General features: G+C 42.8%; 1 protein-coding gene across 1 annotated transcript in view; it reads left to right on the top strand.

The window, feature by feature from the left end:
- The window catches only part of SLC26A8 (solute carrier family 26 member 8), a gene marked incomplete at its 3' end in the record, with an annotated part of 96,856 nt that overhangs the window by 32,699 nt on the left and 50,408 nt on the right, over positions 1 to 13,749 (top strand). Inside the window, exons 6-7 of the mRNA XM_006148676.1 lie at positions 10,706 to 10,870; positions 12,315 to 12,464. Of these exons, the coding sequence (XP_006148738.1) occupies positions 10,706 to 10,870; positions 12,315 to 12,464 (315 nt within the window). The remainder of the gene's footprint in view (positions 1 to 10,705; positions 10,871 to 12,314; positions 12,465 to 13,749) is intronic.

Genomic DNA, 13,749 nt, shown 5'->3' on the forward strand with positions numbered 1-13,749 from the left:
CCCTGTCTGGCGAGCGCACGTGCCCTATAGCAAAAATCTCTCCAAAAAAAAAAAAAAAAAAAAAGTAAAGGCAAAGAAAAAAATATACTGAGAGGCACAAGAGAAAACTGTTGCCTCCAGCAGAGAACACTGACACCAGAAGGGAACAGCACAGTATTTCTCAGATGCTAAACAAAAAGTACTATCAATTAAAAATCTTTTTAAGACATCTTTGAGAGATTTTTGCTTAAGGTATGTGCACTCACCAGAGAGACAGACAGAAAGTGAGAAATCACCTCCCAGGGGGATACCCACACTACAGTCCCTTCTCTTCCATTCTCCTCTCAGGACTTGGGGTACATACACACCGCACCCAGTGTGAGTTTTCAGTCATTGGGTCCGGGACTCACACTGTGGTCGGCTACATAGGAGTCCAGCGGTGTAACCATTACGCCATCTGCTGGTCCCTAAAAATCTTTTTTAAAGAATTATTTTATTTTGGGCCCAGCAGGTGGCATGGTGGTTAAAGGTGTTGGACTCCCACATTTCTGATCATGGTTCATGTCCTGGACCTTGAGACTTGCCTTCTGACTTTCCTCTCTCTCTCTCTGGAAATATTAAAAATAATAATAAAAATAAATAAAATGAAATAATTATTTTAAAAATAATTTTATTTTTTGTATTATTTATTATTTAATTTTATTTATTATTATTTTTTAATTTGACCAAAGACAGAGGGAAAGTGAAAATGCTAGATGCCAGGCCCAGGACTTGAACTGTGGTCAGCTATGTGGGGGTCAAGCACCTTAACCACCATACCTCCTACTGGCCCCTCAATTAAAAATATTATACCTGGGACCAGCAGATGGCAGAATAGTTACATTGCTGGATTCCCATGCAGTTGACCTTAATTCAAGTCCCGGACTCTGAGACTTAAACTCATGCCGGGCTCGTGTGCTTACGTGCCAAAAATCCCAAGAGGAGAAAGAAAGGATTGCAGCACGGCCATCCCCCTTGGTGTGGGGGGGTGATTTCTCACTTTCTGTCTGTCTGTCTTTATCTCTCTGGCGACCGCACACGCCCTATAGCAAAAATCTCTCTTAAAAGAAAATCTTATATCCAGCGAAAACATTCTTCAGGAATAAAGGGGAAACCAAAATGTTCTCAGACGAAGGAAAGGAAGTTTCCCGCCGGCAGACCTACAGTAAAAGAACAGCTTACGGGCCCAGCTGTGGTGTACAGGAAGGGAGGTGCTGCTCCCCAGTGCTGCAGCCATGTAGAAAACCATATTTCAGATCCTGTGTTGACCTGAAACATGCCAGGAGCACGCGTGTGCCGGTGATCCTGAAGGGCTGGAAGCCTGGGCATGAGGCATCGCTGCACCACCAGACACTGCCGAGGGTGTCTGCGTGTCTACCTCCTGCTCTCATGGAAGAAATACAATAAATAAACTTTAAAAATTTTTAAACAAAGAATAGCTAAAGGAGTTTCTTTAAACAACAGAGAAATTCTAAAAGAAGGAATGGAAACATCGGGGGAGAAAGCACAATGGAAAGAGTAGATATGGGTATTTACTTAGACTTTTCTTGTCCTGGGGGGGGTTTCTAAAATTGTTTTATATTTGAAAGATAATTATAACACTGTCTGATGTGATTAAAAATGTATATAGAGGAAATATTTTAAACAATTCTGTAACAAGCATACAAAAAGGGAGGTAAGGTTTCTACACTGTACTGGTAAAATGTTAACACCAGCAGACTGTGAAAAGTTATTTATATAAAGTCACACCTAGGGCAACCGCTAAAAAAAAATGAAAACAAAAAAAAGACACAAAGAGATATATTCAAAAACAATATAGAACTAGCAGGTAGCGTGGAGGTTAGAGCAGCTGAATCACACATAGCTGACCGCAGGGTTTGACTCTCAGACTCAGCAGCTTGAAAAACAAGCCAGGTGTGTGTGTGTGTGTGTGTGTGTGTGTGTGCGCGCGTGTGTGTGTGTGTGTGTGTATCCACAATCAAGAGAAGAATGGAGGAGAGGGGGTTGCAGAGTGGCCCCCTCAGGGGTGATTTCTCTCTCACTTTCTCTCTGTCCCCCTTGTGAGTACACACACCCTAGAAGAGAAACAAACGCACCGTAAAAGCAAGGCTCCATGACCTGTGACCCCAGCTACAGAGGAGGCTAAGGCGGGAGGATAGCAACTTAACAAAATCCTGTCTAAAAGAAAAACAATACAAACGCACACACACCTGCACACATGAACTCTGTGGATTAATTGAAAAGAATTCTTTATTATTTTAATTCCATTTGTTATCATCGTTATTATTGTTTAACTTGACCAGAGAGAAAGGGAAAGTGAGAAAGTGAGCCACCAGGTCTGGGACTTGAACCGAGGTCCAGGGGAAGTCCAGTACCTTACCAACCCCCCCCCTCCCAGCCACTCAAAATGGAATTCTAAAAAGTATTCAAGTAACCCAGGGAAATTCAGGAATAAGAAGAAGCAGAAAAAAAAAAAAAGAAAGAAAGAAAGCAAAGAACAGAGAAGTGACAGATTTATGCTCTGCTGTACCAACATTTACATTAAAGATATAGACTTATATGTTTAAAAATATACTGTAAGAAATTAACATAAAATATCATTACATGGATAGGTTGAAAATAAACATGTAAAACAATATACCATGTGAACATTAATCAAAGGGACTATATTAATAATAATACATAAAGTAGATTTCAGAGCCAAGAAAATTACAGAAGGTAGAAAAGTACATTATATTATAATAATAAAAGGATCAATCTACTTTCTCACCAAAAAATATAATAATTATTATTATGTAAGGTAATGGGATTTGTTAATTAGCTTCATTGTTTAATCATTTCACAATGTACATGACATCAAGTCATAACGTTGCAGACAATAAATATATACGTTTTTGTCAATTACTCTTCAGTAAAACTGGGGAAGGGGGGTGTCAATCTACCAGGAAACACAGCAATCCTGAATACGTATGCACCAAACAGAGCTACAAAATATGTGAAGCAAAATCTGATAGAACTAAAAGAAGAAATAGGCAAATCCACAATTGCAGTCAGAGATGTTAGCGTGCATCTCTCAATAACTAAGGGAACAACTGGATGAAAAACTAGAAAAAAATATAATAGAACTCAATAATACTATCAACCAAGAGGATTTATGAGACGTTTACAAAATTCTCCACCTAATAACAGCAGAATACACATTCTTTTCAGGAACCCTTGGACCATATACAAAGATAGACCATAAACTGAGCCATGTAACAAACTCAACAACTTTAAGAGAACTTAAATCAAACAGAGAGTGTTCTCGGACCACAATGGAATACAATGACAAAAAGTTAACAGGAAAATTGCCAACACTTGAGAACTAAAGAACACACAAATAATCCATGGGTCAGAAAGGAAGTTTCAAGGGAAAATTGTAAATACATTGACATGAATTAAAATGAAAATAACATATATCAAAATCTGTGGGATACAACCAAAGTAGTACTCAAGGGAAATTAAATAGCACCAAAATGCATACCATAAAAGAAAAGAAAACTTTTAAATTTATTAATCTAAACTCCAACTTCAAGAACCCAGAGGGGCCAGCAGGTAGCATGGTGGTTAGGGTATGTTGAACTCCCACATGGCTGACTGTGGTTCGAGTCCCAGACCTGACGGCTGGCTTTCTCACTTTCCCTCTCTCTCTCTCTGATCAAATTAATAAAATAATAATAATGATGATGATGATGGGAAAAACCGATCATTAAAAAAAGAACCTAGACAAAAAACAGCAAATTGAACAGAAAGGAAGAAGTAATAGAGGTCAAACTTTAGTGAAATTAAAAATAGGAAAGTTGATATGATGTATGATTCCATGTATATAGCATTCTTGACATGGAAGAAAAAACAAACATAGAAATGGAGAACAGATAAGTAGTTGCCAGGGGTCAAGGATGTGGGTAGAGGTAGGAGGATGGAGAGTTAGGGTCATGCGTGGGAGAGATAAGGGCAGCTATGAAAGGGTAACGGAGGCCAGCAGGTGACATGGTAGTTAGGGCACTGGATTCCCACATGGCCAATTGCAGTTCGTGTCCCAGGGCCAGAGACTTGAAAATCATGCTGGGCGCATGTGTGTGCCTAAAATCCCAAGAGGAGAATGGAGGAGAAGGGATTGTGGCATGGCTATCTCCCCAAGGGGGTGATTTTTTGCTTTCTCTCTCTCCTGGGAGTGCACATGCCCTAAGGCAAAATCTTTTTTTATATAAATTTAATTGTATTTATTATCATAATCTTCTTTATATTACATTGAATCACATGTATCTTTACAGCGTATTACATTTATTTTTCTAGCATGGTTACCATGCATATCAGTCAAGACAAAGACATTACTGTCCACATCATCATCATCAAATAGCTTTTCATTATTTTTTTCAGATTATTATTATTATTATATACTTTCATTTTTTTAAACTTTCAATCACTATATATCATTTGGCTTGTATAAAGAACGTACCCAACATGAAATACTTCTCAAACCAGTCCAGTTAAGAATACTATACATGTGGGACCAGCAGTTAGCGTAATGGCTATGTCGCTGGACTCCCATGTAGTGGACTGCAGTTCGAGTCCCGGACCCAGTGGTTTAAACTCACACCGGGTGCGTGTGCGTGCATGCCCAAGATTCCAAGAGGACAATGGAGGAGAAGGGATTGTGGCATGGCCATCCCCCCGGTGAGTGATTTCTCACTTTCTATCTCTCTGTCTCTCTCTGTCTTTCTGGTAAGTGCATGTGCCCTATAGCAAAAACCTCTCCAAAAGAAAAAAAAAAAAAAAGAATACTATACATGTTATCATCAACAGGTCATAGACCATTTCTGTGTCCCACTAATGTCATGCCTCTCTAGTTGTTCTCTTGCTATCCTTCTCTATACTCTTCCCTCCTCCTGCTCCATTCCACACTGTCTTCAGCATCCATAACTATTTTCACTGCTTTTATGCCCTCCAATATTTCTGTCTCTACCATAGAGTGCGGAGAGTCGGTATATATTAAGTGGACACACACAGTATCTTTCTTTCATATCCTGGCTTGCTTCACTCAGCAATAGACCCTCCATATTTGATCACTTTCTATCAACTCCTATGGCAAAAATCTTAAAAAAAAAAAAAAAAAAAAAGACAACAGGAGGAATCCCTGTGGTGTCAGAATTATTCTGTGTCCTGACTGCATCTATGTCAATATTCTGATGTCGTTTTATGCCTTCATCTTGCTAGACATTAGCACTGGGGGCAGCTGGGTAAAGGGCATATGGGCTCTCCATATTGTTTCTTGTAACTGCCTGTCGATCTACAGTCATCTCAAATACAAGTTTAACTAAAAAATAATAGCTAGGGGCCAGCAGGTGGCATAGTAGTTCAGGCACTGGACTCGCACACGGTCGACAATAGTTCAAATCCTGGAGCCAGTGGCTTGAAACTCACTCCAGACACATGTGCCTGCATGCCTAAAATCCTGAGAGGAAAATGGAGAAGGAATTGTGGTGTGGCCATGCTCCCTGGGGGGTGATTTCTCACTTTCTCTCTCACTATTTCACTGTCTCTCCAGCGAGCACATGTGTTCTAGAGCAAAAAAAAAACTCTAAAAACTAAAATGATAGCTAACACGTATTGCTATGTGCTAGTTCCTGTTCTAAGAGATGTATAGGCATCGCCTCATCTGATCCCCACAACGACTGTCTTGATGAGGGCTGGCATTACTGTGGGTCTTATTTTAAGGAAGTAAAGGCAGAGCGATGCTAACTGAGCTGTTCGGAGTCACATAGCCAGTAAGATACCCAACTGAGGTTCAAGTTTACGATTGTGTGACTCTAAAACCCATGCTCTAAATCATCTTGAAGCACAAAATAATACTTCATAAATGTGAAGAATCCAGTGCCAAAAGAACATAAAGAAAAAGATGAACGTTTTGATGATTTCGTTGGGAAGGAAACAACCACTTATTGAGTCCTTCCTTTCATTCAGTCAACATTTACTACTATAATAGCTTTTGCTGTAATACAAGAACTGACTTTCTATAAGGGCTGGCTCTGTGGGACAGCAGTAAGGCACTGCTCAAGAGAAGCCAGATCTTGGGACCAGCAGGTGGTGTGGTGGTTAAGGCACTGGACACTCCCTTGTGGCCAGCCACGGTTCGATTCCTGGACCTGTGGCTTGCTTTTCACCTTCGCTCTCTCTCACTCTCTGGTCAAATTAAAAATCAATGAATAAGTAAATAAAATTAAATAAATAATACTTAAAGAGAGAGTGAAGCTAGATCTTACATGGTGACCACAGTTCAAATCCTGAGCCAGTCAGCCCGAAACATGCTGGGCATGTGGACAAGTGGTCCGACTAGAGGGAGGGGATGATGGCATGGCCCGGCTCTGTGGGGGTGCTCATCTCTCTCTCTTTCTCTCACACACATATATATGTTCTCTCCCCTCCTCACATGTGCACACACATGTTCTATCATAACAAAAACATTCTAAGATAAAGAACAGGTTTCGTCTTATAGCCGACTCTCACAACGGCTGCTGACAACATTACGCTAACACTGAAGCTGACGCCGAGTCCCGGTGGGCAGGGAAGAGTTCTATGGTCATTGTAGGTATTTACCCACTCACAAGGTGAGAGGAAGGGGTGGCATAACAAACAAGTGACATATGGGGGGGGACTTCAAAAAGTTCATGGAAAACAATTAAAGTGCAAGTTTAGTTAGGTGCAAAAAAGAAAGAGAGAAAATACAAGGTCCAGTAGGTGGCATGGTGGTTAAGGCACTGGATTTCCATGTGGCTGACCATGATTTGAGTCCTAGACCCAGCGGCTTGAAAATCACACCATGTGTATGTGCGTGTGTGCCCAAAATCCTAAGAGGAGAGTGGAAGAGAGGGATTGTGGCGTGACCGTCCCCTCCTGGGGGAGATTTCTCACTCCCTCTCCCTGTCTCTCTCCTCTGTCATATCCCTACGACAAAAACCTTTTTTAAAAAGAAAGAAAATACGTGCACAGGTTATTCCTTTCGTGTGTGTGTGTGTGTGTGTGTGTGCACGCGAGCACGCGTGCGCATGCCAGAAGGTATGTGTGGTGGCGGGAAAAACAGAGAGAAAGGAAAGTGAGAAGGTGCTCCCTGTGGGGAACAGCCACAACACAATCCCATCTTCGCCAACGGCCCTTGTGTTCGGTCACGCACACGCACACACGTGCCGCCAGCATGCTTTCAAGCCACCAAGGCCAGGACTCAAAGCGCACGATCAGCCATGTAGGGTCTATCCACAGGCTGACCTCACTTTTTTCCATAATACTCTTTTTCCATGAATCGTTTTGAAGAGCCTACGTATATTTCCGTGTGTCACTATTTTCAGATTCAAGCCAGATGTTTTACGTGTGTTATGTAATTTAGCCCATGCAAAACACTGTGCACTCTTACTCATATTTATAGATGAGGAGACAGGCTCACAGAGAGTTAACTTGTCCACGCTCATACAGCCAGCGAGTAGCCAGACCAGGATTGAAACCAGGTTCTCCAGCCCAGGGACTGTCCTGTTTTCAATACAACTCTTTTTTTCTTTTTCTTTCTTTCTTTTTTTTTTTTTAAGAGAGGTTCCCTCCCACCCCCATAGGGCACATGTGCTTGCCAGAGACACAGAGAGAAAGTGAGAGATCATCTCCTGTGTTGGCCACACTGCAATCCCGTCTCCTCTTGGGGTTTTGGGCCTGTGGGCACACATGCCCAGCATGAGTCTCAAGCTGCCAGGTCTGGGACTTGAACCACAGTCAACCATGTGGGAGTCCAGCTCCACATCCTTTGAAGGGGAGAAACTTGGGACCAGCACATGGTGTAATGGTTACGTCACTGGACTCCCATGTAGTCAACTGCGGTTCGAGTCCTGGACTGAGTGGTGTAAACTCATGCCAGATAGGTGTGCGTGCGTGCCCAAGATCCCGAGAGGAGAATGGAGAAGGGATGGTGTGGCCATCCCCCATAGGAGGTGATTTCTCACCTTCTGTCTCTCTGTCTCTCTCTGTCTTTCTGGTGAGCATATATGCCCTATAGCAAAAACCTCTCTTAAAAGAAAAAAAAAAAAAAAGGAGATAAACTTCACTGAACTCTTATGAGCCCCTGACAGTGGGCTTCAAGACTTCTACTTCGTTCTTTTCCCCCTACCGTGAATAGTCTTCAGCACTGTCCGCTTTCTTAACCTGTCCTCTTAATGGCCTCATTCTCTGACTAGCAATTGTCTAACAGTGATTTTATTATAAAAGCTGAACATGTGTGGGGCCTGCAAGTGGTACAGTGGTTAAGGCACTGGATCCCACATGGCCAGCTCTGCAGCTCAAGTCTTGGACCTGGCGGTTTGATATACTTGACGGGCCCGTATGCGTGCCTGTCCAAAATCCTGAAAGGACGTGGAGGGATTGTGGTGTGGCCATCCTCCTGGAGGGTAATTTCTCATTTTCCCTCTTTCTCTTTCTCTGTCTCTCTCTGGCAAATGCACATGCCCTGTGGCGAAAATCTAAAATAAATAAATAAAAAGTTAACACTTATATTGCAAAACTCTTTATAAAATTATTATTTTGGGACCAGCAGATGGTGTGGTGGTTAAGGCGCTGGATACCCCCACATGGCCAGCCATGGTTCAAGTCTCAGACCTGGTGGCTTGCTTTCCCTCTCTCTGTGTGTGTTTCTCTCTAGTCAAATTTTTAAAAAGAAAGTAAATGAATAAATAAAATAAAATAAATAATTATGTTTTAATTATTATTTTATTTAACTTTATTTATTATTACTATCTTTTTAAAATTTTGATCAGAGAGAGAGAGAGAAAGTGAGAAAGCAAGCCGCCACACCTGGGACTTGAACCATGGTCAGCCATGTGGGAGTCCAGCGCCTTTAACCACCATACCACACCACCTGCCAGTGTCCCCCTTTAAAAAAATTATTTATTTAAGGGCCGGCAGGTGGTGTGGTAGTTAGGGTGCTGGGCTCTCACATGACCGACTGCAGTTCAAGTCCCAGACCTGGTGGCTTGCTTTCTCCCTTTCCCTCTCTCTTTCTCTCTCACTTTATCCTTCTCTGACTAAATTAAGATAAATAAACAAACAAATAAATAAATAAATAAAAATAATTCTTTAAGTTAAAAAATTATTTAATTTTATTTATTATTATTCTTCAATTTGACCAGAGAGAAACAGAGAGAGAGAGAGGGAGAATGATAGTGAGAAAACAAGCCACTGGGTCTGGGACTCAAACCATGCTTGGCCATGTGGGAGTCCAGTGCCCCAACCACCATGCCACCTGCTGGTCCCTTGCAAAACTCTTAAGCAATTAAAAAAATGTAAATTATAAAATGTTGTCCCCAAACTTCTAATCTCATTTTCCAAAGGTAACTTCTGTTAATAGTTTGGTGTCTTTTAGATCCTCTGTGGTTATACAACTTTATTACATGTTACATATGTGTATTGTATATGTACATATGTACATGTAAAATACCATATTTAGTTACATGTTCAGGATGTATATGATCCTGAAGGAAAATAATAACTTTTAGTTGAGCTAAAGTTGTTTGGATTATGTACATATCTTACACACATGTAATCCTGAAGATACATATAAATCAACTTAATCTTTTTTTCTTCATAGAATCAAAGGCAAAGAAGCTCAAACTGGCCCCGTTTTTTTCTTAACTGTCTCTTCCTCTGCGGTGAAAACCGGTATTCCTCACAGAGGAGCTATCGTCTGAAAGGGGCTATCAAAGCTTCTAATGAAAGGGCCTTTTAAAAAGGAAGAGGCTGGGGACCAGCAGTTGGCGTAATGGCCATGTCACTGGACTCCTATGTAGTCGACCGTGGCTAGAGTCCTGGACCCAGTGGCTTAGATTCATGCCAGGCGTGTGTGTGTGTGTGTGTGTGTGTGTGTGTGTGTGTGTCCAAGATCCCGAGAGGAGAATGGAGAAGGGATTGCGGCGTGGCCATCCCTTCGCCCCCGAAGGTGATTTCTCGCCTTCTGTCTCTCTCTCTCTCTCCGTCTCTCTGGCGAGCGCACAGGCCCTATAGAAAAAGAAAAGAAAGAAAGAAAGAGAGAGAGAGAGAGGCCGGGCTAGCAGGTGGTGCGGTGGTAAAGGCACCGGACTGCACATGGTTGACTGTGGCTCGAGCCCCGGCTGCTTGAAAATCACACTGGGCTTGTGTGCATGTTCACCCCAATCTCAAGAGGACAGTGGAGGAGAGGGGATTACAGAGTGGCCATCCGCCCTCGGGGTGCTGTCTTACTTTCCCTGTCCCTCTCTGTCTCTCTCAAGGAGTGCACACGTCCTCTGGCAAAACCTGCAAGATGAAGAAATCAGAGGTGTGTTCTGATCGCTTACCACTGTTTCCACCAAGTCACCTTAGAGGGCAGCAGAGTCTAGGGCAGGCACTGCAGAAAACAGTGTAGTCTGGTGCTTGCCAGGCGCCTCTGAACACGGACCCACCCTATCTCACTGACTTCTGTTAGGAAAAGAGAGACGGAGTCATCGGAGTCATCGAAGGGGCGTGAACTCACTTTTTTGTGGGAAGCTCTTTCTGAGAAGGGGCGTGCCCTCCATCTCCCCACCCGCCCCGCCCCGGGGCCATTGCCAGTTTGCTGACCTTCTTCCCTGCTCTGGTTTTCTTTTCCATCGGAACCCCGCAGCTATCAATGGGCGTCTTAGGTTTCGGCTTCGTGGCCACTTACCTGCCCGAGGCTACAGTCAGTGCTTACCTGGCCGGCGCGGCTCTGCACATCCTGCTGTCCCAGCTGACTTGCATCTTTGGGATTATGATTAGTTTCCACGCCGGTCCCATCTCCTTCTTCTACGTGAGTAATTTCAACCCTCACCCAGAGTTACAAATGCCCCCGGTCCTTGCCTCCACAGAGATGTAGACCCACGTAGAGAAACTCCTGCTGGTTCCCAAAAAGGAGATGGTGGAGGGGTCAGCTCAGACAAGGGGATCCTCGAAAACATCTCATGTCTTGTACATTGAGCGTCTTAGTTCATTACACATGCCAGTGGGAGCACGCTCTCAGCTGCATTAACCATTTCAGCCCAGCCTTTTAAACTTGCACGATTTGCATTAAAATTTGCTCTTTAAGATACCATAGCTATCATAATTCTCTCTATCACCTGGTCATAACAGACCTGTAGCCTAAAATACCTGAAGAATGTAAAATACTATGTAGTACTCTTAGGCTGAGAACTGTGAGGTCCACATCTCCCCATGGCCACACAGAATGGAAGGACAGGGAGATAAGCTGAACACAAGGTTGGCAGAGGGAGCCAGAGATGCAGCGAACCGGCCAGTGCCAAGGAGGCAAACGGGACCAGCTCCTTCCCAGAGTCCCCCTTTATTTTGTTTTAGATGCTGTGTTTACTCTGAAGCATGTGTCCTTAAATCTCCTTTGACCTGTTAGTGTTTTTCTTGGCTTGTTCCTCACTGTTTCTTGTAGGTCTCACGCTGCAGTGGGTTATTTTGCACAACACAGACGGTCATATAGACCCTCCTTAAGATTTCGTTGTGCTCCGGGCTACTTTCCTGATCCGTATCTGCCTAACCAGGGTTATCACCCCTACCAACTCCTAACAGTACCTGAATGTAAGAGTGATGGGTGGCACCAGCAGCTAGCCTAATGGCTACGTCGCTGGACTCCCATGTAGTCCACCATGGTTCGAGTCCCAAACCTGGTGGCTTAAACTCACACCGGGCGCGTGTGTGTGCCTGCCCAAGATCCCGAGAGGAGATTGGAGAGAAGGGATTGCGGCGTGTCCATCCCCCCTGGGGATAATTTCTCGCTTTCTGTCTCTCTGTGTCTATCTTTCTAGCGAGTGCACACACCCTATAGCGAAAACCTCTAAAAAATTTTTTTTAATAAAATAAATAAATAAAGTGAATGAAATAGGAGCTAAACTAAAGAATATATGTAGTCTCGGAAAATTCGTAAGAAGCTGATCATCAAACTTCCTAGGTCCTTTCCACTGAAACATAGAAAGTGTCATCTCATTATTGAGCATTACTGTCTTTTCATTTCTTTTTCAACTTAAAAAAAAAAAAGCTCTCCCCTGAGCCCCACACCCACACCACACTCCACCCCTCCACCTTCCCATGGTGCTTGCCCCCCTATTCTACGAATGCCCACAAAGCACCTCCTGCCCAGCAGTTTTGCCTAGGGATTTATTTTTTAACTAATCTAGAAAGTGTCATTTTCTATATTTAGACAAATAGTTCACAGCTTCCTAACCCTCTGTCCTTTTGTTTTCTTTCAGAACATAATTAACTACTGTGTAAATCTCCCCCAAGCTAATTCCACCAGCATCCTACTATTTCTCACTACTGCTGTTGCTCTGAGAGTCAACAAATGTATCAAAATTTCTCTCAATCGCTACCCCATCGAGTTCCCTATGGAATTAGTTCTGGTAGGTGTTCTCATGCCCAAATTCACGGTTCAGATCATTTAAAATATTTACCTTTTAAAAATTAAGAGGAAAGTAGTTGGGCCAGTGGGTGGCGTGGTGGTTAGGGTGCTGGACTCTCACATGGCTAACTGTGGTTCAAGTCCTAGACCTGGTAGCCTGCTTTCTCCCTTTCTCTCTCTCTCTCTCTCGCTCTCTGTCTCTCTCTGGTGAGTACACATGCCCTATAGCAATTTAAAATAATGTTAATAATAAATAAAATTAAATAGGTTCGTGTCCCGGACCCGGTGGCTTAAAACTCATGCCGGGTGCGTGTGCATGAGTGCCCAAGATCCCGAGAGGAGATTGGAGAGAAGGGATTGCGGCGTGTCCATCCCCCCTGGGGATAATTTCCCGCTTTCTGTCTCTCTGTGTCTATCTTTCTAGCGAGTGCACACACCCTATAGCGAAAACCTCTAAAAAATTTTTTTTAATAAAATAAATAAATAAAGTGAATGAAATAGGAGCTAAACTAAAGAATATATGTAGTCTCGGAAAATTCGTAAGAAGCTGATCATCAAACTTCCTAGGTCCTTTCCACTGAAACATAGAAAGTGTCATCTCATTATTGAGCATTACTGTCTTTTCATTTCTTTTTCAACTTAAAAAAAAAAAAGCTCTCCCCTGAGCCCCACACCCACACCACACTCCACCCCTCCACCTTCCCATGGTGCTTGCCCCCCTATTCTACGAATGCCCACAAAGCACCTCCTGCCCAGCAGTTTTGCCTAGGGATTTATTTTTTAACTAATCTAGAAAGTGTCATTTTCTATATTTAGACAAATAGTTCACAGCTTCCTAACCCTCTGTCCTTTTGTTTTCTTTCAGAACATAATTAACTACTGTGTAAATCTCCCCCAAGCTAATTCCACCAGCATCCTACTATTTCTCACTACTGCTGTTGCTCTGAGAGTCAACAAATGTATCAAAATTTCTCTCAATCGCTACCCCATCGAGTTCCCTATGGAATTAGTTCTGGTAGGTGTTCTCATGCCCAAATTCACGGTTCAGATCATTTAAAATATTTACCTTTTAAAAATTAAGAGGAAAGTAGTTGGGCCAGTGGGTGGCGTGGTGGTTAGGGTGCTGGACTCTCACATGGCTAACTGTGGTTCAAGTCCTAGACCTGGTAGCCTGCTTTCTCCCTTTCTCTCTCTCTCTCTCTCGCTCTCTGTCTCTCTCTGGTGAGTACACATGCCCTATAGCAATTTAAAATAATGTTAATAATAAATAAAATTAAATAAGTAAT

Source organism: Tupaia chinensis, unplaced genomic scaffold, assembly GCF_000334495.1.
Source record: "Tupaia chinensis unplaced genomic scaffold, TupChi_1.0 Scaffold000238_1, whole genome shotgun sequence".
NCBI classification, from domain to species: Eukaryota; Metazoa; Chordata; class Mammalia; order Scandentia; family Tupaiidae; genus Tupaia; species Tupaia belangeri.